The following is a 27,455-nucleotide window of genomic DNA, read 5'->3' on the forward strand; positions in this document are numbered from 1 at the left end:
GGGCACACAACACGCGTGTCCTGGCGTGGGCAGCGAGCAGCACCGGTGTCGCCGCTGCTGGTCACCGACAGATGCCGACATTCGGGCTGGTGCCCCCGGCACTCTCCCGCGGCTCCTCTGCACCTGCGGTGCTCTGACCCTCCGGGCTGCTCCTCTCCGTGTGCCTGATGACACAGGCATGGGGTCTGCCCCATCGCCAGGAAAGGCAGAGCTGGGTGTGCCTAATGAAGCAGCAGAGAAATAAGGAAATGAACCCAAATCATCCTCCATTACCTTACAGCAGTAACCTACTACTTTCTGTGAGCAATACAGACTGGAAGGAGGAGTCAAGCCAAGATGGAATCAATGGTTCCAAGGGCTGCTAAGGTGCCACAGCCTAGCTGTGATTTTGGGCAGACTTGGGAACTGCTGAGGCTCCTCTCTGTCCAGCTGATGTCCTTGGCTGCAGCCTGCATTGTCCTGCTGTGTAGCATAGCCAGACCCCAATGGCAGCTTAGACCATGGATGAGATCAGCCCACAGCCCACAGCAGAAGTTCATCAGTGCGGGCATGTGTGCAGACATGGGTACAGACATCCATTGTTCCATGCCCTAGGGCCCCTAAAAGTCTTTACCTGATCACTTGAAAAGGCCTTTCCTAGTTACAGGAGAATTGGTCTGTGCTTTGAGGAAGACCAGGGTAGTGATGTTGCCATGTGAAGGATTTAATCTGCAGTGCCTGTGTGCAAAAGGCAAGTTCCAGCTAAGCGAAAACTGAAGCTTGCCAGAATTTACGTTATCTGCAGCTGCATGGCAGGTGAGGTGATCAAAATGGTCTCATCTGGGTTGTTCAATGCTGCTTTTCAGATGTTCTTGGCAGATCAGGACTGCCTCTTTCCTGTGCTGAGCTTCATTGGTGCTGCAGTCCACAGTGGTGAAGAGGAGGGTGAGCCTGATCCTGCTTTCCCAGCAGAGCCCTGTTTCAAAGCCCCTTCTCCCTCTGTCTGCATTATGGGGAAGGAACTTCAGGAAAGCCAAGGGTAGAGCTGGCAACTGTAAAACTGTGACTGCACGTGGTTTTACAGGAACAGTTTGCCAGTTATGTCTTCTCTGCAAGGTCCCTTCTCACTTGGTTGCAAAAGAAACTGTCCCACAGTGCTGTGAGAAGCACTTGGTTATTGCAGAGCTAGCTGTGGTGTTAATGTTGACTGCTCCATAGCCTATCTTTGCCACCAGGGCTTGCCCAGCACTGCTCTGGCCTGTGCAGGAGTGCTCAGACACATTACTTGAAAAGCTCAGTGCTGTCAGTGTTAGGTATCAGTGAGCAATGCCTTTTTTTTTTTTTTTTTTTTTTGATAGCAGAAACAGGTGGCCGTTAGCACTGTGGGACAGTTTATTCTGCATCCTTCCCCCAAACTACTTAAAAGTGGTTCAGGCTCTATGTCCTTTCCTTGTGCTCCAGGGTGCAGCCCTATTGCTTGTGCAGGGTGAGAATTCTGCTGTGATTGGGGAATTTTGTGTCTGATCACCCAAGGCATCACTGTTGGCTGGCTGGCATTCCCAGGCTTCACACACCTTCCAGATCAGTGCTGGACATGGAAAAGGACATGCTGTGCCACTTAGGACAATCCTGGGAATTCAGTGACTGTGCACAGGCTGCATGGTGTGCTTTGGGAGCAGGTGATGGCATTTGCATTTGTGGGTTCAGTCTATAAATAATAAATACTGAGAGTGCAAATTCTCCACACACATTTAATTATCACTTGAGTATTTGGGATTTTGGCCAGGCAAAATTCAATTTGCAATCACAAATCAGGAGCTAATGCATCTAAATTGTATTATATGCCTTGCAGTGCCTTGTACTTAGAATTCAGTGGGGAAATCCAGCAGCAGCCTGGAGATCTCAGCCTCACTCTATAGCCTGGCCTGCAGGCTCTGGAGTCCCAGCCTGCCTCCAGCACATACGGGGTTCTGGGGGTGGTGCTGGCAGCAGGAGAACGTCCTGCCCATGATGCAGGAGCCCCCTGTACCTGCATCACATGGCCATGCTGTCCCCTTCTTCTGCCCACCAGAGTAACACACCAGCAAGGACTCCCAGCACATCAGGAATTGACCTCTGCAGCTGGGAAAGGTTTGCAGTGATTCTGCCTGTGCAGGATCTGCCCCATACTTCATAGTGTAGAAATGTTATTGATTAAATGAAACCCACCAGGCATGTGTGGGGTTTGTGTCCCTAATCTAAGCTTTAGTTAGCTGCTCACTGGTGTGAGGTGAGCATTCACATATTTAGGGAAGCACGACGTGACCTGCAATAGCTGGGTCCTGATCTGGGGGTCCTGGAGCTCTGTGACTGTTCCCCTCCTGGGACACAATACTCCTGCAATTCTTTCCCCCACATTCTGGCTGCCCTTTTTTCCTGCTCCACAGCCTCCCATGGCCAGTTGTGACCCAGCTGTGCCTATGGAAGCTGCTGGCAGCTGCTGCTGTGACTCAGGTGGCCTTGTCCTGCTGAGCATTTCCCCTCAAACAGTGCCTGCCTGGCCTTGTCCTTGCCCCTCAGACAGTGCCTGCCTGGCCTTGTCCTGCTGAGCATTGCCCCTCAGACAGTGCCTGCCTGGCCTTGTCCTGCTGAGCACTGCCCCTCAAACAGGGGCTACCGGGGCTGGAGGAGGGCTGGGCAAGGTGTTGATGCCAGACTTGCCCCTGCACCCTCAGACCCTGTCTCCCAACCAGCCCCATGCCAGCCCACTGTATCCTCTCCCCAGGGCTGCCTGGCTGCTGCTTCACGTTGGCTGTTTCCATGTTCACTGAAAGGAAATGTCCGAGGTTGCTGTGAGGGTTCGTTCCCATCCACTTTGTCATGTCTGTGTGCTGGCTGCTGTGTCCTCCATTCCTCTCCCATGGAGGTGGGAATGAACACACTGATTCCCTGTGAGGATAATTACAGTGGAGAGCAAACCACAGACATTTTCTATAAAGCTGCTGCAGGGAAGTGCCCTATTGTCCTCAGCCAAGGAACAGGATCAGACCTGTCACCAGTCTGTGAGTATCAGCACTTCATCAACACTTCATGAACTTCATTAAATGTGGAAAGTCAATCTGCTAATCATTAATATGCACTAATCATTAATAACTCCTGATCCTCCTGTTGAGTTGTTTGTATATTCTGTGATGGCATTTTTTTACCATCTGCTGCATAATTGGATTTGGAGAATTCAGTGCTGCCCAAGAACAGACATTTATACTTTCTATTATCACAGGGTATTGTGAAGTCAAGAGTTTTGCTGTGTAATTATGTGCATTGTGAAAAGTAATTTATTCTGTTTCATTAAGACCAGATGCCCAATTACTTCTTCTGGTGCTTCCTAGCTTCTATTGTAAGAAACGAGTAATATCAGTTTGCTGTCTATCTGCACTGCACCACCTGCAACACAGCAGACCCTGCTCATCTTTCACAAGTGATAATTTCTTTTTTACCCTTTTAGTATGGGACAGCTAGACAGCATATGTTTGAGATGTGGGTTTCCATGTGTGTGTCAATGTATTCATAACAGTGTTCCTTCTCAGCCCTTTCCCAGTTCATTTACAGCACATGAAGCCACCAAAGCCAAGAACCTGGTGAAGCTGAAAAGCCAAGTGATCAGACAGGTCTATCAACAGCAAAAGCACTCAGCATTGTCATGGTCAGTGAACACACAACTGATCAAAGTCAATGAGCAGCTCTATTAAAGCCCACCCCTAGGAAAGAAGTTTATTTTTTACTGCTCAGATAAAAGCACAAAGCACTGAATGTGAGGCACTTAACCCCCTTCATCAAGAGAATGGAGCACTGGGCAAACACTGAGCCTCTGCCAAGGCAAAGGCTGCTCTGCAGTGAGCCACTGCCATACAGAAGGGGGTGTTGTGGCTCTCTGCAATGGACACACAGCCTGCAAGGAACCGGCTCTGGCTCTGTGCCTCATTCCCTGCCTGTTAGTACTGGGATCTCCTCTGGGTTCAGTGTCCAGTCAGGGGCTGGGGCTATAGGGAGGGAGGAAATTCACCTGGCACTGCCTGGAAAGCTCCCTGGGCTGACCCTGGCTGGACACCAGGTGCTCATCAAAGCTGCCCCATCACTCACCCCCTCACCTGGGCAGGGAAGAGAAAGTATAGTGATACACTCATGGATTGGGATAAGGACAGGGAGAGCTCGCTCACCAGTTACTGTCATGGGCAAAACAGACTCAATTTTGGGAAATTAATTTATTACCAGTCAAGTCAAAGTAGGGCAATGAGAAATAAAACCAAATCATAAAACCACATTGTCACCAACCCTCCTGTCTTCCCCAGCTTAGCTTCACTCCCCAGTTCTCTCCCTCCTACCCCTCAGCAGTGCAGTGGAACAGGGAATGGGATCAATTCATCACAGCATGTCTCTGCCACTGCTTCCTTCTTAAGGGGAGGGTCCTCACACTCTGCTCTCCCATGGGCTCCTCCATGGGCTGCAGGTGGGTCTCTGCTCGTGACTGGATCTTTTTGGGCTGTGGGTGGATCCCTGCTACCCCTGGACCCCACAGGCTGCAGGGGAATCCCTGCTCCAGAGCTTGGGGCACCTCTCATTCCTTCCGCATGGCCTGGGGCACTGCAGGGCTGTTGCTCTCACATGCCCTCACTCCTCCCTCTGGCTGATGCTGTGCACAGTTTTTCCCTTCTTAAATCCCAGAGGCACTGCCACCACTGCTGATGGGCTCTGCCTTGGCCAACAGCAGCTCTGTCTTGGGGTCAGCTGGCTTTGGCTCTGCTGGACGTGGGGGAAGCTTCTAGAAGCTTCTCACAGAAGCCATCCCAGAAATCCCCCCCTCTCCCAAAACCCTGCCATGCAAACCCAATACAATTCCCTTAAGAGGGAGTTTTGGGCAAAGCCGCTTATGGTGAAAGCCTAAATTAGCCTGAGTTGTTTAGCCTAGAAACTATGAAACTGAGGGGGATGTGCTGACAGCTTCTCTTTCAATGCCTGACAGCTGCCAGGCATCTCCGTGGCTGCTGCAGAGACTGGCATGGCCTGTTCCATGTCAGGGGCAAAACTTCAGTCCCTGCTGGCTTGGCCCACATGCAGAGCGGGGCTGATTGTCCTCTCAGGATGAGACTGCACAATGTGGATTTCGTTTCCAGCCACGCCTCCACCTCTTTCTTGCTGCCATTCTCCTGACATCCTCTCCCTGGCACTGCTTCTGACAGGGCCAAAGTAATTTGCCAGCTGCATCACTGGCGCTGGGATCTGCTCCTTGTGTTTGCTTGTGCTGACTGTGCGGCTATTCCCGTAATTTGGGAGCAGAGATGAAGTTCTGGAGAGAGGGGAGAGCGTGTGCTTGGCAGCCAGCCTGGCCGTGCCACCTGTTTGTGCTCAGTGCAGTGCTAAGCCCACCTGCCCTGCTGTGCAGGGCTCCACGGGGTCAGGGACAGGGCCAAGGGGGAATGGAAGGAGGGGAACCCTGGGCAATGCCTGCACCTCCATGGCATGGGACAGGGAGCTGCCAGGGACATGGGACAGCGAGACAAGGCACTGACACAGTGACACAGGGCACTGGGAGCCCCTGTGACGGAGAGCCACTTGTGTGCACCAGGTCTGGCAGGGGTGTGGTGCCACAGAACCTCCCTGTCCTGCTCAGGGGCTGCTCTGGGGCGTCCTTGCCTCGGGGGCTGGTGATGGGAGGTGGCCAGGGATGGGAGAGACTGGACCCAGCCACCCACTTGGGTGCAGATCAGCCTCAGAGCTCTGAGCCAGCCCCCTGTGCCAGGAATGTGCCCTGTCCCTGCAGCAGGCAGGGGTTGGTGCAGCAGCTGGAGCCAGGGCCCTGGGCTGGAAGTGCCCTCCCTGCTTTGCCTGTGGAAGTGCCCTCCTTCCTTTGCCTGTGCTCTGCTCAGCAGCAGCTCTGGGGCAGGGGCCAGGGCCAGGCCGGCTGGAGTCTGTGCTGGAAGATGGTGTTTGGTGTAGCATGGCAAGATGTTTGCATGAGGAAGGAGTTCAGCAGTAAGAAGTTATACAGCAATCCTGTAGGCTTTCAGGATATCCCCATTTTGATCACCAATGCAAACCATCTTTGAGGGGCTGCAAGGACAATATGTGGATGTTATTTGGGCCCTCTTTGTTTTATAATACTGAATTTCATCTACCATTTAATCTCCCAGCCACTCAGTATTCTAAGATGCTTTAGCCCTTCTTCATGGTTACCTTTTATTTTTTACTGCTCCATGTAATCCTCAAACCTGACCTTAGTCCCTGCCTGTTTACTTCCTGGGTCATGAGGGAAAGATTTTGAACAGTCCAGTGTTAATGTGGATCCCTGTAGGATTCCCCCAGTGTCCTCACTCTCCTGAAAATGCCAAATGTCTCATCCAAATGCTTCCTCTAGCCCTTAACAAGATAACCATCCTGTTTAATGCATGGCAGCCTTGCTTTTTAAAGAGGTCCAGGGCCTTGTCAAATGTTTTTGGAAATTCCAGTTGCAGCTGCAGCAAAATCAGATTGAAGATATTCAGCTCTGAGGTTCCCAGCACAGGAAGGACCTGGAGCTGCTGGGGTGGGACTAGAGGAGGCCACGGAGCTGCTCCAGGGCTGGAGCTGGGCTGGGAGAGCTGGGGGTCTGGGGAAGAGAAGGATCCAGGGAGGGCTCAGAGCCCCTCCAGTGCCTACAGGAATGATAGGGATGGACTATTCAGTAGGGCCTGGTGCAATTGAACAAGGAGCAGTGGTTTAAACTGAAGGAGAGTCAATTTAGAGTAGATGTAAGGAAGTTATTCACAATGAGTGTGGCCAGAGACACATAAAGGCTGCCCAGAGAGGTGGTGAGTGTCCCCATGTTGCAGTAAAACAGATGGGATCCAGTTTCTTCATGCAGAAAAAGCCCATTTTCTATTTACAAAGCTTATATTTATAGGAAATATTAGAAGGTACCATGTTAGACTTAATTGACTAACAATATACTGATATTTAGTTTATTGGTTGGTAAATGACTGGGGTGTATGTTTGTTAAATCTCTTTATTTTTGGTTAGTTCACATGTTTTGTTTTTTGATTTTTATGGGACAGATTTCTTGTTTATTACAGGTGCAAACAGTTTTCTTACTATAATAGTTTGATGTGCTAACAGCTTTCATTCTTATGATATTTTATATGGGAAGTTACAAGCTAACTGCTAGCTTAGCTAGACTAGTAGGGCCTAAACTATATTTTATAAGGTCTTTTTTTTATACTATCTTTACCTGTATGAAACATCCCATCCTTGGAAGCATTCAGGATCAGGTTGGATGGGGTTCTGAGCAACCTGATCTAGTAGAAGACAATCTTGCTCATGGCAGGGCCTTGGCCTGGTTGACATTTGACCTTTCCAACCCAAAGTGTTCCATGATTCCATGTGTGGAAACGTCTTTGAGGTTTCCCTCTTTACCAAGTACCTAAATCAGACAAAGTCTGTCTCCCATTCACATCCTTCCCCAGCCTATGAGCCCTCCTCCTTCTTGCAGCCCTTACTGAGCACGGGCTGGTCTCTGCTGAGGTGAAGGAGCTGCCCACAAAAACAGCACCACAGGTGCCACCCATCCTGGCCACCACTCCCTGGCACCACAGATGCCACCCATCCTGGCCACCACCCCCTGGCACCACGGGTGCCACCCATCCTGGCCACCACTCCCTGGCACCACAGGTGCCACCCATCCTGGCCACCACCCCCTGGCACCACGGGTGCCACCTGTCCTGGCCCAGGGCAGCTCTGCCTGCCTGGGCTGTGGCCAGGGCCAGGTGAGGGACCAGCCCATGCTGCAGGGGCACAGAGGACCAAGAGCCTCCTTGGCCATGGGGAAGAACTGGAAAAAAGCTGTCAGGACTGGCTGTGATTTTCCTAAGCTTTACTTTGGGTCTGCCTTCCCAGGAATCACTGGGACCCCGTCTCTGGTTCTTGTTCTGGTCCAGTGTCTGAAGAACTGCCTGGCTTTTGTCACCTGCTCTGAAGAAAGACAGATGCCTGCTTCTGAAATGCAACTGCGCTTTTTGAAAACGGAAGCCTCCAATTTAGAAGACCTTTGAGCATAACTCAGATGGGTTTTTGGACCCAATCCAGCATGCATAAAAGAGGACACTGTGCTAATTAATGTCTCAGCAGAGCTGTCCAATATAGCCCCTCCAATCTCTCTCTCATTCCACTATATTTTAATGAGAAGATTGACCTACTTAATTCTGAAAGCAGCTGGCTCTCTGAGCCAAGCAACACTTGGAGAAATAATGTCATGCTTAGTGCTGGTTTCATTACCAGCATCAGTCCCACAGCATCCCAGGATGGCATTAACCCTCCACTGGCCAGGAAGGTCAGGTCACCGAGCAAGCACTGAAGACCAGACTGCTCCAGAAGCTGCTCCCAGGCCATGGCTCTGCTCCCAAACACCTGCAGTGGCACAGGGAAACATTTGATTCATAGGTAATGTCACTCCAAGGAAAGTGAAGCTGAGGAAGAGCTGGCCTGGCACAGGTGTGATGTCCTCACCAATAGAGAAATGCCAAACTAATGGGATGTACCCCAGGCTGACAGTGAGAGAGTTACGTGCACGACTGCAATGATTTCATCCTCACACGCCACACTCAGCACCAGACTGTTCCATGCAGGCAGGAATGACAAACTGCACTGGGTATCTCTGTGTGAAGTGCACCCCGTGTCACAGTTTCCTCTCAACAGAACAGCTCAATTTTTTTGCAACATTATTAAATGGCATTATTAAAAGAGCTTAAGTCTTATAGCTACTGCATTGCATAACTTGCAGGAAGGATGGTAAGTGATCTCATGAAAATTACTGAATTATTAATGACATTTAACAAATCTTGGAACAATGGGGAAATCCTTAAGGATTAAGAAAAACCAAAACAGAACAACTCCCAAACCAAAATATATTCTCTCTCCTCCTCCAAAAAAACCCCTCCAGGCTCCCAAAGCAAAACTCAAGTGTGCCAGTATTTAAAAAAAGACAAAACTGTGTGGAGTGTAAGTACAGCTTAGTCTATCTCCCAGACACATCAACAACTGACATCAAAGGGCATCATGAGTAAGACCCAGCCAACGTGGTTTCACAGAGAAGAGTTTTCTGTAAATATTATTCTTTAATTAATTACAAGTCCATTTTGGTAAAAGTAGCTGTTGACATCATAAATTTCTCTAAGGCCTTGTTTTTGGCCCCACATGTTATACAAGCATTGGTGGAATACATTAAATGCTTGATATTAAATAATTGTAAATAAGGATTTGTCCTAGAGAACCCCATACTCTGCAGCTATTTGACATCTTTATCAAGAATGTTAATGAAATTATATAGCAATTGCAAAGAGAATCTGCATATTAAACCCAAGCTTTCTGGAAAAGTTACTGTACAAAACATAGTTATTAAGGTATCTGCTAGACTAGTTCTGTGAAATGCACCACAATGTTTCAGAATGTGTTCATCATGTGCTGTCTGGCCTTAAACCCTGTTGAGTTTCTAGAAACAAAAGAAATGAGTTCTCAGAGGCATTAGCAGAACAACTGAAAAATGTGCTTAAGAGGGTAAAAGTGAATATTAACAGTGTACTGAGGGAGTTGAGGACAAAAGGAAGTAGGTGAGAGCAGAGCAAGGTCATCCTTGTATCTTACATAAACCAGACTGTTACAGAACACTGCAGCTGGTTCCTGGTTCATCCTCCTGGACTTAAAAAGTGAAAAATGCACCAATTGATACATAACATGTCAGCAAAGAACAATGCACAACAGAAAAAAAAAAAGAAAAAGCTATTTTGACTGACACTAGCAAGCCTCTTTAGCTCATACAGCAAATTATGTATGGAGTTAATTATGACTACAAATATGCAGGAAGAAATTTCTGCTACCCTAAAGCTATTTCCGTTACCAGGACTCAACAGTGTGGGATACAGAGGCTGAAATAAAACAAGTTCCAAAGAGAAGACACAGCATTTTTAGTACAATGAACCACTGCAACAAGTATTGAGTGACTAGCCAGTCTCTTGTTACTTCTGATTCCTTCAAAACTGGGTCTCTTCCTAAACGTGTACTTGCTCCAGTAGAATTGGTAACAGCAAGGACCAGTTTGCTGGGGCAGTGGGCAGCGTTCCTCCAGGGCCTGGTGTCCATCTGAGCTGCTTGGTGCAATTGATCTTCTGGAGGAGAAGGATGTCACCCAGAAAAACCTGGGGAATCCATGGATGGAGAGCAGCCTGGGAGACAAGGTCCTAGGGATAACAAAACTGGGCTAACACAATCTGGCCACGTGCACTGGCAGCCCAGGAACCACCAGGGTCCAGGGCTGCCTCTGCAGCAGCGTGCACAGCAGGTGAGGTGAGGGAGGCAGTTCTGCCTCTCTGCTGGATCCCCTGCCCTCAGAGCAAGCAGCACAGCTGTGCTGCATGCAGCAGCACAGCTGCCCTGGCCCCACTGCAGCAGCATGTAGGAGCTCCAGGACAGATCTCCCTCCTCACAAACCGTGCACTGGCAGCAGTGCCACCAGCTCATACCAGCTTGAGCCAATCCCACAAACAATCTGCTGTTGTGCTGAGGACACGGATGGATCCTTGGAGAATGCCTTTTTCCATGTGCCCTGTTATGTGGAGAGTGTTACTGAAGTAACTACAAAACCCAAGTGGTCACAAACAATGAATGTCTAGAGAGCAGGTCTAGTTAGTAGCTTATAAATGACAGGAAACAGGACTCTAGACTGAAAACCACTATGAAAAACCTTTAATTCCTGCATTTATTGTACTCAGTGGGAATGCAGTGAACGTTTGCCCCAAGTACAGCACTGTGGAGTTCTAGAGAGAAACCACGAAGAGAGCTGAACAGCACCAGAGCATGCAGGGCAACCCTGCAGGACAGCCCTGCAGCAGGACAGCCCTGCAGGTAGGACAGACAGCCCTGCACAGGACAGCCCTGCAGGACAGACAGCCCTGCAGGTAGGACAGCCCTGCAGCAGGCTGGGCTGTGCTGGGGGAGGAGGGATGGCAACAAGAACACCACACAGCAAACAGACAAGAAACCACATTCTCACACTGGTGACATTTTATTTTGTTGTCTTCTGCTCTTGCCCATCTCACTGCAGACTCTACATGCCCTGCACAGTCTCCACATCTGCTTTCAGCACAGCACCTGCAAACACAGCAGACCCTGGTTCCAAAGGCAGTTCTGGAGACCCCCTTGGCCCTACAGTATCCCCTGCTGTCAGAACAATGGGATGGTGCTGGTACTAACACACAGGTACAAACCTGCCTGCTCCCTACACACTGCAATGCCTTCCCTGGCAATCTCAGCACCAGCAACTTTGTCCCACAGTGCAAATCTTGCAATTTTCTGGTATGGTGGGTCTTTGACAAAGCCTGGAGAACTCATTCTTTAAAAAACAGGACTGCTTGTGCTGCTGCTTCCTGCCAGCTTCTGTGACATCTGCTGCATTCACACACTGCACAGGGTGCCCAGGGAGGCTGTGGATGCCCCAGCCCCAGCAGTGCTCAAAGCCAGGCTGGGTAAGGCCTTGAGCAACCAGCTCTAGTGTCCCTGCTCGTGGCAGCAGGGGGTGAGACTGAATGATCTTTAAAGTCCATTCCAATCCCTTAACATTCTGTGATTTATAGAGACAGGAAGATATTATTCCTTATAAGGGTCCAGAGACAATGCCAACAACATGACTTAAAATGATGACCCCTCTTCTTTTAACCTTTTCTACACAGGGAAGCCACTGCTATTTACCTCATTTGCACAGAGAGGCAATGCTGAAAAGAAACAGGTTATGTAAGACAATGAAGGGGTATCTGCAGAGCAGGGGAAAAGACACTGTGGGAACACTGGCATGACAAAGAACCACATGCTGGCAAGGCAGCTCCGTGGAACCTGGTCCCAGCACTGCAGACTGCTCATGGAGGGATGCACTGAATTGCAGTGTGGCTCCCAGGTGAGCATGGAACAGCTTCAGAGGGCACACAAAGGTCACCTCAGAACATCATTACCGAGGTCTCTAAAAGGCTGGTGAATCTCCAAAAGCTTGAGAGCATCCAGCTGTTGCAGCACGGGAGGACTTTCTACACACGTTTAATGTCCAACATTACAGGAGACAGCTGCAGGATGAACAGTGGGCTCCTGACAAGGGTAATAATGACCTTCCATCCCTTCCAAGTCTGGTGCTGAGCCTAAACGCTGGGGTATGAAACAGAGCTTTGTGCAACAGGATACAGCAAACACTGAGAAGGTCTTTTTTGTGGCAGCCTTGCTGACAACAGACAGGAGAGTGACAGGGCAAACCAGAGTCCTTGCATTCTGCACAGCACTGTTCTCATGTTCAGTGTGGGTGCATTCTGTGCAAGAAAGGATTTCCCCGCTGAAGAGACCTAAACATTGTGCTAGTCAGTCCCTTTTGAGAAGAACTGTAAAAAAGAGCCCTGATCTCACACATCAGAGGAAGATGACAAAACAGACACTTGCTGTACTGGAAACCACTATACAAGCAACTAGTATGACCAAACTGAGGCTGCAACCAGAGCAGGAATCACACTGAGCACACTGTGAGTGCCACTGTCCAAAGGAACTCCACTGGCAGAAGCAGCCTCTGCTCCACAGCTTTGGTTTGAACTCCTCATAACTGACCAGATGTTTCAGTGTCAAAGTCACCTGTAGAACTGAGTCACGGTCCCAAAGACATTCAGCTGCTTATATTAGTGCTGTGGGTTATGAGCCTGACAGAAGTGGGGCTTGTAGCTGAAAAACTTTAGGATTACTCCTTCTCATCTTCTAGGGATTTACTTCGGCCTCGCTTGCGGCTGCTGCTGCTTTTTGGAACTTCAGCTTTCTGTGCAACCTGGGGTGCCCCTTCCTCACTGCCCGTGCTCTCCTTGTCTGCTCGTGGTGGACGACCTCTCTTACTCCTCCTCGTTTTTTCAGCTCCAACAGCAGGGAGCTTCTTGGCAGCCAGGCTGCCAGCTCTCTTCTTCTTGCCCCTGCTCAAAGGACGTTTCTTCCGTTGCTTCTTCTGCTCTTCCCTTTGGCGAATTTTCATTAGCTTCTGAAAGCTTTTGGTGGTCGTTGTATTCACATCAAACCAGTCCTGAAGGTTTAAAAAGCAACAGGTTGGTACTGATTGTGGTGGAAATACCAAATAAAGCCTATCAGGGCTTACAATACAGCTGCCTTGTGGGACAAGGTTTCCCTGAAAGGTAAGATCTGGAAAGACAACTGCCTAACAACACTCTGTTCTTTGATGTGCCTCCTCAGGTGTCACTCTGTCTCAGAGGATTCAGATTTGATTTGACATTTGCTCAGTTAAAGACACAGGAAATGCTGCAGAGCTGAACAGAGCAGCAGTAGCTTGGGACAAGGCATGTGACATGACACAACACTCACTCCCCAGACTAACACACAAGACCAGCTAAGTTTAATGACCCCGTTCCCAACAGTAAGCAAGGAAAAAGTAAAACATGGCACACATCCAGCATTTTCTTCTTAAGACACTCTCCCCACCTCCAGCATCCTGAGTTTGAGTTCCACTCTGCCTGCCTTACCTCAGCGTGCACAGAGTTGATGTGATACTTGACCCCACTCTCTGAAGTGAACTCCTTCTCACACAGAAGACACTTGTATTTACCAGCCACAAAGTCTCCCTGGCACCAAAACAAACAAACAAACAAACAAAAAAACAAAATTCCATCAAGAGTTGCTGGACCAGGAGGCTGATAAACCTACAGATTTCATTTAAATCTTGCCCAGATAGAACCCAGCAATAAAAACTAGAAGCTCTCATCCATAGCAGACAGCTTTAGCTACAGCAGCACGGCCATGAGTGAGCAGCTGTACCTGTGAAGCACAGAACTGCTCTCTGAGATGCCACAAGGTCTCCAGCAGGGCACCTGGAAAAGCTGCTCTTGGAACTGTGAGCCTACAGGTGGAACTGCTGTGTCATTACAAGGAATGCAGTAAGGGGCTTTCTCCTGCTCTCAAGTATTGTTTACAATGGCAACAACCTTAGAACATAGGGAGCACCCAAACTGGGGGCTGGAATAAGGTGATCTTTAAGAACCCCTCCAACCCAAACCATTCCATGAATCCATGAACTTGTGAGGATCTCAGATCAGCAGGTGGCAGGACAAGAGCTTGAGCAAAGGGTTATCAGAGGGACATGGACAGGGGGGCTATGAAGAGGAAGGCTACCAACCAAGGTACATGTGCCAAGGTGAGACTTGAGTCCTGAGACACTGCCATACACAGATTCACAACCCTGAAAAAGTAAAAAAAGACAAATGTGAACTACATGCTAGCAAGAAATCACTCCTTCCTGGACAATAAAGCATTGTTATGTCTGGAGGCCAATCTCAAAAGTGCAAAAGAGAGGTAGAAGGAGGCGATACCAATCCTCCACAGACAGAAAGCTTCTGGTAAAAAGACCATTATTAGAAGAGTAACCTTAGTATTTATATTTCCAGTTTCTGAGCACACTTAGACATAAAAAAAAGAGACTCCTGCAACAGTTACTCTCATACTCTATCAACAGCCTGACTAAAATGACTTTGCTTTCTGCCTGAAGTGCAACGGAGAAAAATTTCAAGCAGAGCACCCACAAGACACTTGTCCCTCGTGCACTGCTCATGTCTAGTGGCACAGAGCAGGAGCACAGCACCCCACACCCCTGATCTCAACTGAAGAGCAGCTTTAGAGGCCTGGCCCATGGGGAGCTCCAGGCATCAGTGCTGGGGTGCCACACTGTGCTCAACCCTCAGCCCAGGGCCCAGAACAGGAGGCAGGAGCACGAGACGCTGCTGGGTCACTGCCTGGTGGCACAGGACAGCTGCTCTCTGCAGACTCTCCACAGACAACAGGGCTGCAATTCTGACGCTGGAAATGATGCCAGCCTGAATACTGGGGAGAAAGTGCTGGGGTAGGGGAGGGGAGGGCACGGGCAATGCACCATCTGTACACCAAACCCAGAGGGCAGCTGCCACTGATCCTTGGCTCCCTGGCAGCAGGCACCACATGGAGATGTCCACCACCTCCACCAGTGGGGCCATTTGTTCCCACAGGATCTGACTGGTGATTGCTGCAAGGCATAGTGGAAAACTAAGCTTTCCAGTCCAAGGGGTCCAAGAGAGCCAGAGAGGGACTTTGGACAAGGACCTGGAATGACAGGACAAGGGGCAATGGCTTCCCACTGCCAGAGGGCAGGACTGGATGGGATACTGGGAAGGAATCCTTCCCTGTCAGGGGTCTGAGGCCCTGGCAGAGGTTCCAGAGAAGCTGTGGCTGCCCCATGCCTGGAAATGCTAGAGGCCATGTTGAAAAGACCTGAAAGCTGGTCTAGTACAATGAAGAAAACTGAAGTGCGGTCCCAGACAAAGTCTCTTCACTCTTGTATTTCCAACTCTACTCCTTCCTTCTATGAATAGATTTAGATAGAAAGGCAGAGGCCTGTCATTTTTCCAATATTCCAACCTCCAAATGGACCAACTGCCCACCTGGATGAGAAAGCTGTACCAGCCTGACACCAAGTTACTGGCTCTCAGGTGCTCACACACATTCCCAAAAGGATCACCCCCAGGGTACCTTGATGCAAAAGACAAAAGGAGCATCCCCAGACATCCCCAAGACTAAACAGGGCCTTGATTACACTAAACAACGTTATTGAAATGGAGCAGGATTTGTCTCCCACAGAGAGACCAACTGCAGCTTCAGGGTTGTGGGAAGCTGTTGGCTCATACAGAATCGAAATCTATCCCCTCTGGGGTTTCAGAAACAGTTAAAGATTACCTGATTTGGGCAGTGGACTCTTCGGTACATCTTTATCTCCGTTTTCCATTTGCACAGCACATCTTGACTAAATGTGGGCAGTCCAGGACGAGTGTATTTCAGCTGAGACAAAGATGGAATCGAGAGCTGGAAGTAATGCTGGCTCTGCAGAATTTCCTCTTCTAGGCTGAGACAAAAGCGCTATCTCTTCTCCTGCTCTAACAGGCAAACTCCCAATAATCAATGTTCTCTTGTCTCACCAACTCTCTAGAAACATAACTGACTCTGGAAAACCCCACAATATCAGAATCTGAAACCTCCCATTGCCTTGACTACAACAATTGCTCTAAATGTCCTTACCCTGCTGAGATCCATCGTTTTCCTTTGGCTTTCACTCACAGCCTAAAGGACACTACTGGAAACTGAAGTCTAAAGCACTGTGAAATAGCACAGCATGTATCAGAGACTGGAAGGATTGCTGGGGCCTTCCAGCATGGCAGGAGTGATCTGAGCCTATGACAGCCCACATTCCTTGTGCCCCCTGGGAATTCCAGCAACAGGACTCTACAGTGATTGCAGCCTGCCTGAACAAAGCACTGCACCACAGCAACTGCTGCTGCAGAAATACTGTGAGAGAGAGAGAGAGCAGAACCCAGTCCCCACACAGCACACTGCTCTCCATGTGCCACAAACATGGGGTAGGAGCCAGTACAAGACTCATTAGCTGTGGAGGTATAAACTTGAACCCCACAGAGCATTTTTAAGGCCTTGTACCTTCCGGTCATCTGGAATCAAGTCCTGCAGAACTTTTCTTTTGGGCCACTCTTTGGCCAGCTCTTCTCCAGCCAGCTCATGGAGATAGTAGATTGCCACCTTTGCAGATCTCCTCTGAACTCTGCCTGCGCTGTTTTGCTCCCATTTCATTTCTTTCAGGTTCTCTGTTCTCTCCTCATGGAGGAAAGTGACCTGCAACGAAGGCCCAAAAAGGTGAGTCTCTTTCACTACTTCCTATTTCAGTTACACTAAATACTGGGAATAAATGTTCTGCAAACTCCTCATAAACAGGCTGCATCAGCTATGGTTTACTGTCACAGACACAGGACAGAAGTGCATCCCATTGGTCAGACAGACCCCCAGAGCTGCTCACAGGGATCACAGCAGTGAAGCTCAAGCAGAGAGCTTCATGCAGTTGCTAGTCTTGAAAGGTATTCCATCATGCACTGTAAAACCCTCATGGACAACAAGGCTGCCTGTTCTGCTCCAATGGTGAGTCCTTTAAGAGCAAAGGAAAGCATCTCACAAGTTATATTAGCATCACTCTTTCATGGAGCCAACATCAGGTAATTTTCTGCTGCCATGCTGATTTACTATTAAAAACTTCATCCTAGTCATAGACAAGCAACAGCTGCTGCTAGAAGGAAACTGCCAAGGACAAAATAATCCAGGGGCAGGAAAAATGCAAACATTTGTGGTCTGTAATTACCCAACAAAGGAGTAGACAAAAGCCTACAGGTGTCTCAAGCCTGAGTGGCTGAAGTCCCACCCCAGTCCCCTGATACCGCTGCAGGGTGCACTCACTGGCCCGTGCTTCGATCGGAGGTGGTAGACAAGTCCTGCCTTTGATCTGTATGCTTTCCCACAGTGATGGCACTTCATAGCCATTTTCTCCAGCTCAGATGCAGCCTTCCCACATTTTTTAATATGATACAGGTACCCCATTATGCTGGTGAAGCTGCCTGTGCAGCCCTGTCAACACAAAAGGAAAATACATGGGAGAAAACCGTTCTTCAAGGGATTCCACCCCCAGTGTGAACAGGATCCACAGTTTGCTGACCAAAGTACTACCACTCATCCTGACAGAAGAGACAGGCAGGCAGAAAACTTTAATGTATGCCTATTCGGACAGACAACATCTGCAACAAAGAATTTGCATTGAAATGACTATTAAAGGTCTCTTTTAACCCAAACCATTCTATGATTCTATGCTACTCTGCCTTAAAAGCATAGCTGGCATCTTGAAGCAAATCTTGCTTTGGCCAGCACCAGAGCACACTCAACAGCACTCTCACATTTCATGTCTACGCATAGAACAGTGCTGTTTAATTGACGCTGCTGTTTAATTGACACTGCTACTTGTTTGACACTTTGCACAATGCAGCTTACCTCCCTTGCACACTTCAGTTTTCCCATTCGCTTCAGAACCTTCCGAAGGCGCTCTCGCTCAAGCTGCTCATCCACTTCTTCTCCCTCCTTCATAATTGGCTAAAGCACAGCAGAAAGATGGATGAAAAAGACAGGATGCTCAGCATTTACAGTTCTCCTCACAGGGAATTCACTACTCACATTGGGGCAGGAAAGCTTCTAAAATAATTAAATCTCTGCAACGTAATGATTTTACAGACATGTATTTACTATAATGATGACTTTCCATATCTCTGCTGGTTTGCTGGGGTGACAGCTGGTGTGGGGCTGTGTTTTGGATCTGTGCTGAGAACTGGGTTGATAGCTCAGAGATGGTTTTGTTGTTGCTGAGCAGCCCCTACACAGTGCTAAGGGCTTTTCTCGTGCTGCTCTGCCAGAGTGGCCTGGAGGTGCACAAGCAGCTGGGAGGGGACAGATCTGGGACAGCCAACCCCAACTGGCCATGAAGATACTGCAGAGCATACACTACCATGCTCAGCATGTAAAGCTGGGGGAAGGAGGAGGAAGGGGCAGACGTTCCAAGCGATGGCATTTGCTGTACCAAGCTACCACTATGTGTGATGAAGCCCTGTGGTCCTGGAGACGCCTGGACCTTCCTACCAAAGTGGTGAATGAATTCCTTGTTTTGCTTTGCCTGTGTGCTTTATCTATTAAACTGTCTTTATCTCAGCACATGAGTTTTCTCACTTTGATTCTCTCCCCCATCCTGTAGGTGAGGGAGAGAATGAAGGGCTGCATGGGGCTTGGCTGCTGACTGGGGTTAAACCAAAGAGGAATTATCTTTAAAAGGAATAAACTGACAGAAAATTATGCATCTCAAACATTTACTGGTCCTACTGTTTCCACTCAGCCTGACTAACGTGAAGCAGCCTGCTTGTTATAATTCCTCATCTGTGCAGAACTACAGCTCAAGTCCCTTATTCTCTCTCTGATAGTTACTGTATATTATTTCCTACTTTACCTAATATTACACCTAGACTGAGTAAAAAGATAGAACTCAGTGACAGACCTAATCCTCAGGGCCAGAACATGATCCCTGGCCTGCATCATTTACTAATACAGCTCTAGGTTCAGAAACTGCAGCACTGGGAATCGTGCAAAAAAAATCAGAGTGAATTATCTGAACTTCACACAAACTTCTAAATGACCTTTTCAAAAGTTCTAATTCTTCACAGCTACAACAGGAGACATTGCCTTCTTTAAAGTAAGAGCAAAGAGGAAAAGCAGACTGTAGTATTAGTACTAATCTAGCGTTATATTAGTATTTTTAAAGTAAAGAGATGAGAACTAATTGCTGGTTCTGCTATTTTACCTCAAATCTAGTCTGCTCTGGATGAAGAAAAACTTCCTCCTTTCTAGCAAAGGACTGAAAATTGCAGCCTAATATTTTTCCTTCTGATTGGGAATGCCTTTTATGTGTGACTTATTACCAGCCTAAACAGAAATTGATCCCTTGTTCTATGATGTTGCATGCCTACCATCTCTGGTAACATCCCACTGTTTTTCAGATATCAAGTCTCACTGGAAAAATAATAATTCACCTAAATTTGAACAGCTAGAACACTCGAGAAAAGCACTCCATGTTCTGTGTCTGTGTGTAGCAGGAAACAACCAAAGCCTGCTCTGCCTGTGTCTGTGGTCTGCGTGTAGCGGGAAAGGACCAAAGCCTGCTCTGCCTGTGTCTGCGTGTAGCAGGAAAGGACCAAAGCCTGCTCTGCCTGTGTCTGTTTCAGATGCACAGCAGCTGTGTTACCTGATTGTTATGGTCTGCCATGACGTGGTATTTCATCCCTGCTAAAGACTTCAGCTGCTTTCCACAGTGCTGACACGTGAACATTTCCTAGAAATAAACAAGGATGTGGTGCATTTAACTGTAAATTAACCAAAGCAGTGGATAACTCTTTGGGGGAAAGGAGCAGGAGAGCAGAACAATTTATTTGGGCCTGGTAACTGTCTTTAAAGAACTGATTTTATGGAGTCTAAAATCTAGTGGAACAATGAAATAACTACACCTTTGCTCACTACCCCAAACCTCCTGCAAAAGGCTGGCCAAGAAGCACCAATCACTGTTCTTACAGATGTATAAAGGACTCCTGCTAAGGGACACGGTGATAAGATGAAACTGGTTTTAAATACAACACAAAACAGGCAGGTATTTCTATCAGTAAGCTGAAGAGGAGTAAAGAAGCCATTGCTCATCTCTTGTGTTCTTACCTTCCTGCAATTCAGCATATGTTTCTTCAGCCCTTCTACAGTCTTCCTCACCACAGCCCGGCACGTGGGACAGGTAACTCGGCCTTTGTCCTGAATCTCTAGAGACCACTGTTCTTCCATACTACCTGTCAAAACACAACGTTTAGAACACAAGTGCTAACACAACATCTTTTTGTTTCCCTCCTTCGATGTGCACAGTGAACCCTAAAAAGAAACAGGTCACATGCTCCCAAAACTGTGTCCAGCTGCACTTCAACACGTGCAGCCCCTTTACAGCCCCAGGTATGGATTGTCACAAGGCACACAGCACTCACTGTCAAGGAGCACTTTACAAACACCCTTGGATCTACCATTCTCTTGTAAGGTGTGTTCCTTTACCTGACCAGTGGTAGAACGCCTAATCCTCAGGGCCAGAACATCTCCTTCTGTTAATTTCTGTCACACCATTAGTTTAGCATGCTGAGTAAACTTTTCTTTTGGCCAAAGTGTTCTCGTAGTAAAAGCAGTCACAGACCACCAGGGCAAGTTACTCAACAGCCAGGGAGCACCCTGTGTGCCATGGTTTTCAGTTTCTGGCCTCTTTATGAAATCCCAAGCAGAAGTTTGGCACAATCCACAAGAATTAAAAATTACTGAAATGGGTTCTGGGAAGAAAGTGGTTTAGCAGCCATCTGCCTGAATTCTCACTGTAACAAGATCCACTCTCCTCTCTTCCCAATAATAACAGGCCCAGGCTGCCCCTCTCCTGGGGAAAAGTTTGGGAATCAAACAGCACTTGGTATAAAACTGGGGTGTTTAATGAATGCTGGAATTTACAAATACCAAGTTATTCCACTCACTGAATCAAGGCTAATTTTATTTTTCTAGGACAGATTGCTTGGGTCTCTGGCTCCCAGGATAGGTGATCTGGCAGCAACAGCTATGGAGTTTTTCCTGCAAACATATTCTGCTGAGTAAAAACGGTAAATATTTTAATGTGTTTAATAATGCAGCTATTTTAACAGGCTTTTGTTCAGTTCAGAAAGTGATTCCTCTTTCACTGTTACATTTTGCAATAGCCAAAGCACCTGGAGCTATACTCAGGCAGTGTGCAGTCCTTTCAGTCCTACTGTGCGGTACTGACACAGTGCCAGGCCAGCAGCCAGCCCCTCCCTGCCAACAGTACAGTGAACTACTGAATGGGAACACCAGAAGCACAGCTGTTGCTCAGATTCAAATCCTGGAATCACATTTATCTTTTATCTGCTTCATGAGCAACTCTTAGCTACTGCCTCTTCTTACCTGTTTCATAGGTTTCTGGCTCTTTCTGAACACTGTGGTGTTTCGTTCTGGAGTTTTGTTTTGTTCCAGTTTGCTGGTTTTTCCCTGTTATAACACAAACAAGACAAGCCAGAATAGTCAGTTCTGCTAGCTTTGTTATAATAAAACCCAGATTTTTTTTGCTAGTAGGCTGCTATTTAGTCTGCTGCCTCAAAGTTATTCAGAAATGTTCAATGCTTTTTTTTTTAAAGCAATGTCAAGGTTACATTTCCTACTCCCTTTCAAGATCTATTTGTAGTGGCAAGCATTAGTCCCACTCAAACACTTGTAAGTTCTATGGTTGTTCACACTCCAAGCTCAGGGGATGCGAACTCTTCAGACTGACACATCCTCTATGCAGTTTGGCTTTCAGGGATCACTGGCTGGCCTCTTGCCCACCTGGGCTTGTGTTGAGCCACACTTGACCAACACTCACAGGGCTTTTTTCAGCTCCTCTGCCCCAGCCTGGAGTGCTTCATGGGGTTAAGTCACCCAGGGTAGGGCCTGGCACTTGGCCTTGTTGGCTCTCACACTGTTGGCCTTGGCCCATCATTCCAGCCTGTCCTGTTTCCTCTGCAGAGCATGCCTGCTCTCAGCAGATCCACATCCTAATCCACTTGGTGTCATCTTCAAACTTACTGAAGGTGCACTCAGTCCCCTCATCTAGATCAGTAAAGATATTAAACTGGACTGGCCAAGTACTGGGCCCTGGGGAAGACAACTGGTGACCGCCCCAGATGGATGTCACCCCATACCCCATGGCTCTCTGGGCCCAGCCATCCAGCCAGTTTGCCACCCAGCAAAGAGTGCATCTGTCCAAGCCATGAGCATCAGGTTTCTCCAGAAGAATGATGTGGGAAATGGTGTCAAAAGGCTCCACTAAAGTCCAGATAAATAACATCCCCACAGCCTTTCTCTTATCCATCACTTTGTCATACAAGAACACCAGGTGAGTCAGGCAGTACCTGCCATTCTGCATGGGCCTGATCACCACGTTGTCCTGTAGATGCCCCTGACAGTACCCAAGATAATCTGCTCCATGACCTTCCATGGCACCAAGGCCAGAGCCACAAACGTGTCTGTGGTTTCCCAGATCCTCCTTCTGAGCCCTCCTGCAGAGGGGTGTAACCCAGGCTATCCTCCAGCCTTCTCAGACCTTTCCACCTAACCAAGACTACAGGCAAATGATTGGGTAAATCCAGTTTAAGTGCTCTAACCTCGATCTCTTTCACTGAGTGTAGGGCTTCCTTGCTCCAGAGTTTCCCTCTGTCTGGTCTCAGGTTCCTAGGATTCCTGAAGGATTCCTTTAACTGATAGAGGCACAGTGAGTACCTCAGCCTTTTCTGTGTCCTTTGTCACCAGCTCCCCTGCCCTGAGGAGCAGTGCACTCACAGCTTCCCTGGTCTTCCCTTTGCTGTTCATGTACTTGTAGAATCCTTTCTTATTGCTGTTCACATCCCTTGCCAGATTCAAATCCACGCTGGCTTTGGCTTTCCTAACCTCATCCTTGCAAGACTGGACAGCAAATGTACGCTTCTGTGTCACCTGCTCCTACTTTCACCACTTGCACACCTTCCTTTCCTAATCACCGACTGACAAACCTTCTGAAGGAATGAAAGGCCTCTGGTGCCACACATTTCTCCCCTTTGTCTTTGTGGCAATAAAAAAGTGTTTGGGTTTGACTTCCTCTTAACAAACCCATACTGCTGTTATCAGCTACTCAATCTCCAGATGTTTACAAGCAATGTGTCTGATTATTTAGTCTATAATCCTCTGGGAAACTGAAATGGTGCAGACTGGCCTATACTTCCCATAATTTCCTTCCTCCCTCCCTTTGCTGGACTTCTAAGACAGACTGAAATTACATCACCTCCCACTGATGAAGCAGACACTTCTTAGAACAAAACATTCAGAATCAAAAACAGAGTTTGAAGACTCCAGAAGACGCCATTTGGGCAGGCAAGTCAAAGAACCTAATTAGGAATTACAAGTTATTTGTATTACCTGAAATCTTCTGCTTCTTCTTGGGAGAGTCTTTAACATCTTTGCCTTCCCTTTGCTCAGATTTCCTCTTGCCTTTCAACAGTACTTCTCCTGATAAGCAAAAACAGATATGCTTCAGTCTCAGTACTCAGCCTGGACAACAGCTTTGAGTCTAGTGCTGCCTCATCTTGTCCTTGTATTCAATACTTATTGAAAAAAAAGAAAAAAGTAGTTCTTGTGAGGCCCCTGGGCACCAGTGAGCTGGACACCACCTTCTCACTCAGCAACATTCAGGCACCCCATGGCCCACAGTACTGCGATACAGCAGGTATGGAAGAAACAGTGCCACAGCATGGCCTGGAAAAATGATCCTCAGGAAAAGAGGCAGAAAGCACCAGATTATGTGATGGAAACCTCACCTGCACTCACACAAAAAGGAACATACAGACACTCAAATAATATCATGTCTGCCCTGAACATTTCCAAGCCTATCAAAATCTTGTCTCCATGAATACAGGTGAGCAGAAGCACAATGGTAGGAAGGGAACACCAATTATAGACTTAAAGAAACAGATAGCTTCCTCCTGAGTCTGTCCCAGGAGACCCACAAGGATAAGTCAGTGGGAACCCCTCTCTGAAGCCCCCTTTGGAAGGCGCAACAGTGAGAAGGGAGAGCGTGGTGTTACTGCCTAGGATTATGCAGCACCTGGGATCTGAGTGGAAAACAATTCAGGATTACACAGGACCAGGATGATCAGGAGTGCTATCAAAGGGAGAGAAAGGGACAGAATTACCCAGTTTGGAGTCGATCAAGTGTGGGAAAATAGAGGTGTAAGAGGATAGCAAAGAACACCTGCTTGTAAATAGGTGACTGGTCAGGATACAAATCATGTATTCTCATGTCTGACACCAAGGAGGGTCTGTGAGCAGGAGCCTGTCTGTAAGGAGGTCTTCACCTGCCCCCGGCATGGCTCTACAGGGGCCAGTGATTCCATGGCCCAGCAACTGAGGAGACTGGGATCCAAAGGTCAGGCACTGAGCAGACTGAGTGTGCAAGGATGAGGCTGCTGGCGCTGTTTGTGTGCACACTGATCTGCTGTTTGTGTGCACGCTGATCTGCGTGGCTCCTGGTTGTGTCTGTTGCAGGTCTGTGTTGTTCCTACAGGAATACTCAGTCTGGCCAGTGACTGCACCTGGGGCTGCGCAGCTATAGCAATTTCATTTCTACCAAGCTACCAAATTTGCCTCTCCTCACAACAGAATAGAATACAGATCCTGACTTAGAAGTAAGAAGGAAGTGCATTAAAGAAGATTGAAGTTTTGACTCTCTGCCACACAAGAAGTTTGGAAAACAGCTCCTAGGCCAGGAAATCTGAATGTTCCTGCAACAACCTAAGACCCAAACCAGACCCATTTCAAATCAGAAAATTTTAACTGACAAATGTGAGAAAATGAAGACATCCTTAAAAAAATAATAATCTACCAACCACAAAAGCTGTATCTAATCCCAAATACTACTGAATGGTCCCCTTTGCCACATCTTTATCTTTAAAGCTCTTCAAGCTTACTTCTGCTGATATGATTGGTCTAACTCTTACCTCTTCTACAGACAGAACTGAGTTCAGGCACAGAATGATTACTTTAATAGACAAGTGACTCAAAAGGAACTGTATAATATCAGAGAACTGTACCTGTATTTGTGCAGTGGCAAAAGTTCATTTCTTCTAATACATGAGCAGCACTAGCAAGCTTGTAATTTTTGGCTGAATTGCAGCATGTCTTTCATGAGCAAACTAATTTCTCACTGAAGAACCAGAGAGAAAATCAGTTTTGCCTTGGACCACCAGTGATAAATACCTTTTTTTTCTGAAGATTTGTTGACACTGTTTTTCATTCCTCTCATTTCCAGCCAGTAAGCAGGCCTGCGAATGGTGCGCTTGCTCCTGGGCTCTGCACTCCCATTCACTGGGGAAGCAGGGGAGATGTTGGTGACTGTGTCCTCAGAGTCACTGTTCACTCCTACCACAGCAGCTTCCACCTCCTCAGGTGGCTTAGACCTGGAAAACATCAAGTCAAATTCCTGTGTGTATGGACGCATACTAGTACAATCACAATAAACTTGACAGACAACATCCTTCTCATCTTCCCAAGTATTCTAAAAATTAATATCACAATTCACTGAATCTCCTGAGTTTTGGGACCTGTGAAGTGCCAGCAAGATAAAACACTGTCCTCGGTGTTGCTTTTCAGTACATCCTTTTGATAATGACATCAGCGAGATTTCAAGAGGAACTGAAAAAAATATTCCTCCTACCTCAAACTTTCAACTTTAGAAGCAGGAGCAAGTGAATCTTAATTTAAAAATATGCATTTATCCTTGGAATATAAGAATATTTCTGTAGCCCATCATTAGAAAAGAGACATTTTCCATCCCACAAAGGGCAAGATCTCCTTCAGCCTCTACTCTCAGAATCAGGGCTGGCACTACGCAATTAAAGATTTCGTGCCAGTAAGAATTTTAACTAGTGAGGCTTTCAGCAGTGAAGACAACCTTCCAACCTACAAATCACACTACGTTAAGACACTTTACACTAATCAGCAGCACTGAATTTTTTTCCTAGAGATCAGAGGGAACTTTGCTTCACTGTTCCCAAGTATTTCTCTCGGGCCTTGAAATGCCTGAACACTACATTCCTGTACACAACAGGAAACTGAACGAGGTGTCAAAGAAACACAAAGTATCTATTCTCCAGGCAAATGCCATTTACATGAAGAAGAAAGAAAGGGAACACAAACATTTTGCAATGTATCCCATTGCTACTACAATTACCAACTGAAATACGACGATCACTGAGTGAGTAATGACTGTGATGGCCATCGTGTCAATCCTCTGAGCTGTGGAGCTCACCTTCAACACACCAATCCAGGAATTGATAAGGGGGGACGCTGAGGGCACCAGGTCAGGTCATTACATACTAATTCATTACATCCTGAAACATTTCAGGAGGTACTGCAGAAGCATGGGGAGAGGATTTCTCAAATTAAAGTTTTTAAGTTGCAATCGCACCCAAAATACATACATTTAGGAGCACCATTTGGTTTTGGACTTAAAATATTTATCTTCACAATACTAAAATCCTTTAAAAAAATAAATGAAAGCTAATACACACTGAAGTGCCAGAAAAGCACTTTTCCTACAAACCAGTAAGTCAGCTGAGACTCTCAACACATTAATTAAAATTGTTGCAGCTCTTAAAATTCTGAATATTCTCAGCTTTTTTCTTGCCTTCAATCAAACTAGACAAAAACCATTCACATACTTTTTATTTCCTAAGGACTTCTTGAGTTTCTGCTGTCTGTGATGTCCAGTCCTGGTGTCCTAAAAAGGCAGAACAATTCACATTAGCAGCATCATTTGTTTTCTTTTAGCATGTTTCACTATGCAGCCAAGTACAACATCACTTTGAGGATGTGCATACACCACCCTTTGAAAAATAAATCACTGTTTTCTGCAACTAGAAGAGCTTAACCTTTCCAACTCCAGCAGAACTGGACTGGAATCAAACCAGGGCTGGGCCCCTGCACACTCCCCATATGAAATCTTTCCCCTGCAGTGGGACATGGTGGAGTGTTCTTTGTCTCCAGTACATTCACTCATACATGTTTTCTGCCTATACTTTATCACTTGATGACAAATATTTTAGATACTAATTTGCTAGCTTTTACACAGTACTTATTTTTCCTTAATGAAGTAATTCTTCCATTTACCCTGCCAAGAACCTTGTTTCTAGTCTCCTTCATACCCTCCTTTTTATCTCGCTTTATCATACCCCATCAGCTGCCCAGATGTTCATGTTATCCACATCAAAGAATCCTTTTCCTTATTTAACAAAGATTTTTTTTGGTCACTTATCAATTGCGGTGCTCCTATTAAGACATGTAATTTAACACGTTTGTAAAAGTATGTGTACAAGTGAGTTGAACACTTCATTTGCTGTAGGCTGCTCCTAGTG

At 47.2% G+C, this 27,455-nt stretch overlaps 1 protein-coding gene across 1 annotated transcript; it reads right to left on the minus strand.

The window, feature by feature from the left end:
- Positions 1-9,081: 9,081 nt before the first annotated feature.
- ZNF512 (zinc finger protein 512) lies at positions 9,082-26,816 on the minus strand. The gene is made up of 13 exons (XM_014311146.2): positions 26,763-26,816; positions 25,300-25,499; positions 23,464-23,553; positions 21,442-21,525; positions 20,161-20,285; positions 19,700-19,786; positions 17,908-18,006; positions 17,323-17,490; positions 16,519-16,710; positions 15,766-15,867; positions 14,180-14,242; positions 13,530-13,628; positions 9,082-13,075 (listed from the first exon to the last, which is right to left on the minus strand). Exons 2-13 carry the CDS (start codon positions 25,343-25,345, stop codon positions 12,746-12,748), a joined length of 1,485 nt encoding a protein of 494 aa, XP_014166621.2. The 5' UTR covers positions 25,346-25,499; positions 26,763-26,816; the 3' UTR covers positions 9,082-12,745.
- Positions 26,817-27,455: the final 639 nt, after the last annotated feature.

Source organism: Geospiza fortis, unplaced genomic scaffold (genome assembly GCF_000277835.1).
Source record: "Geospiza fortis unplaced genomic scaffold, GeoFor_1.0 scaffold1103, whole genome shotgun sequence".
Lineage (NCBI taxonomy): Eukaryota > Metazoa > Chordata > Aves > Passeriformes > Thraupidae > Geospiza > Geospiza fortis.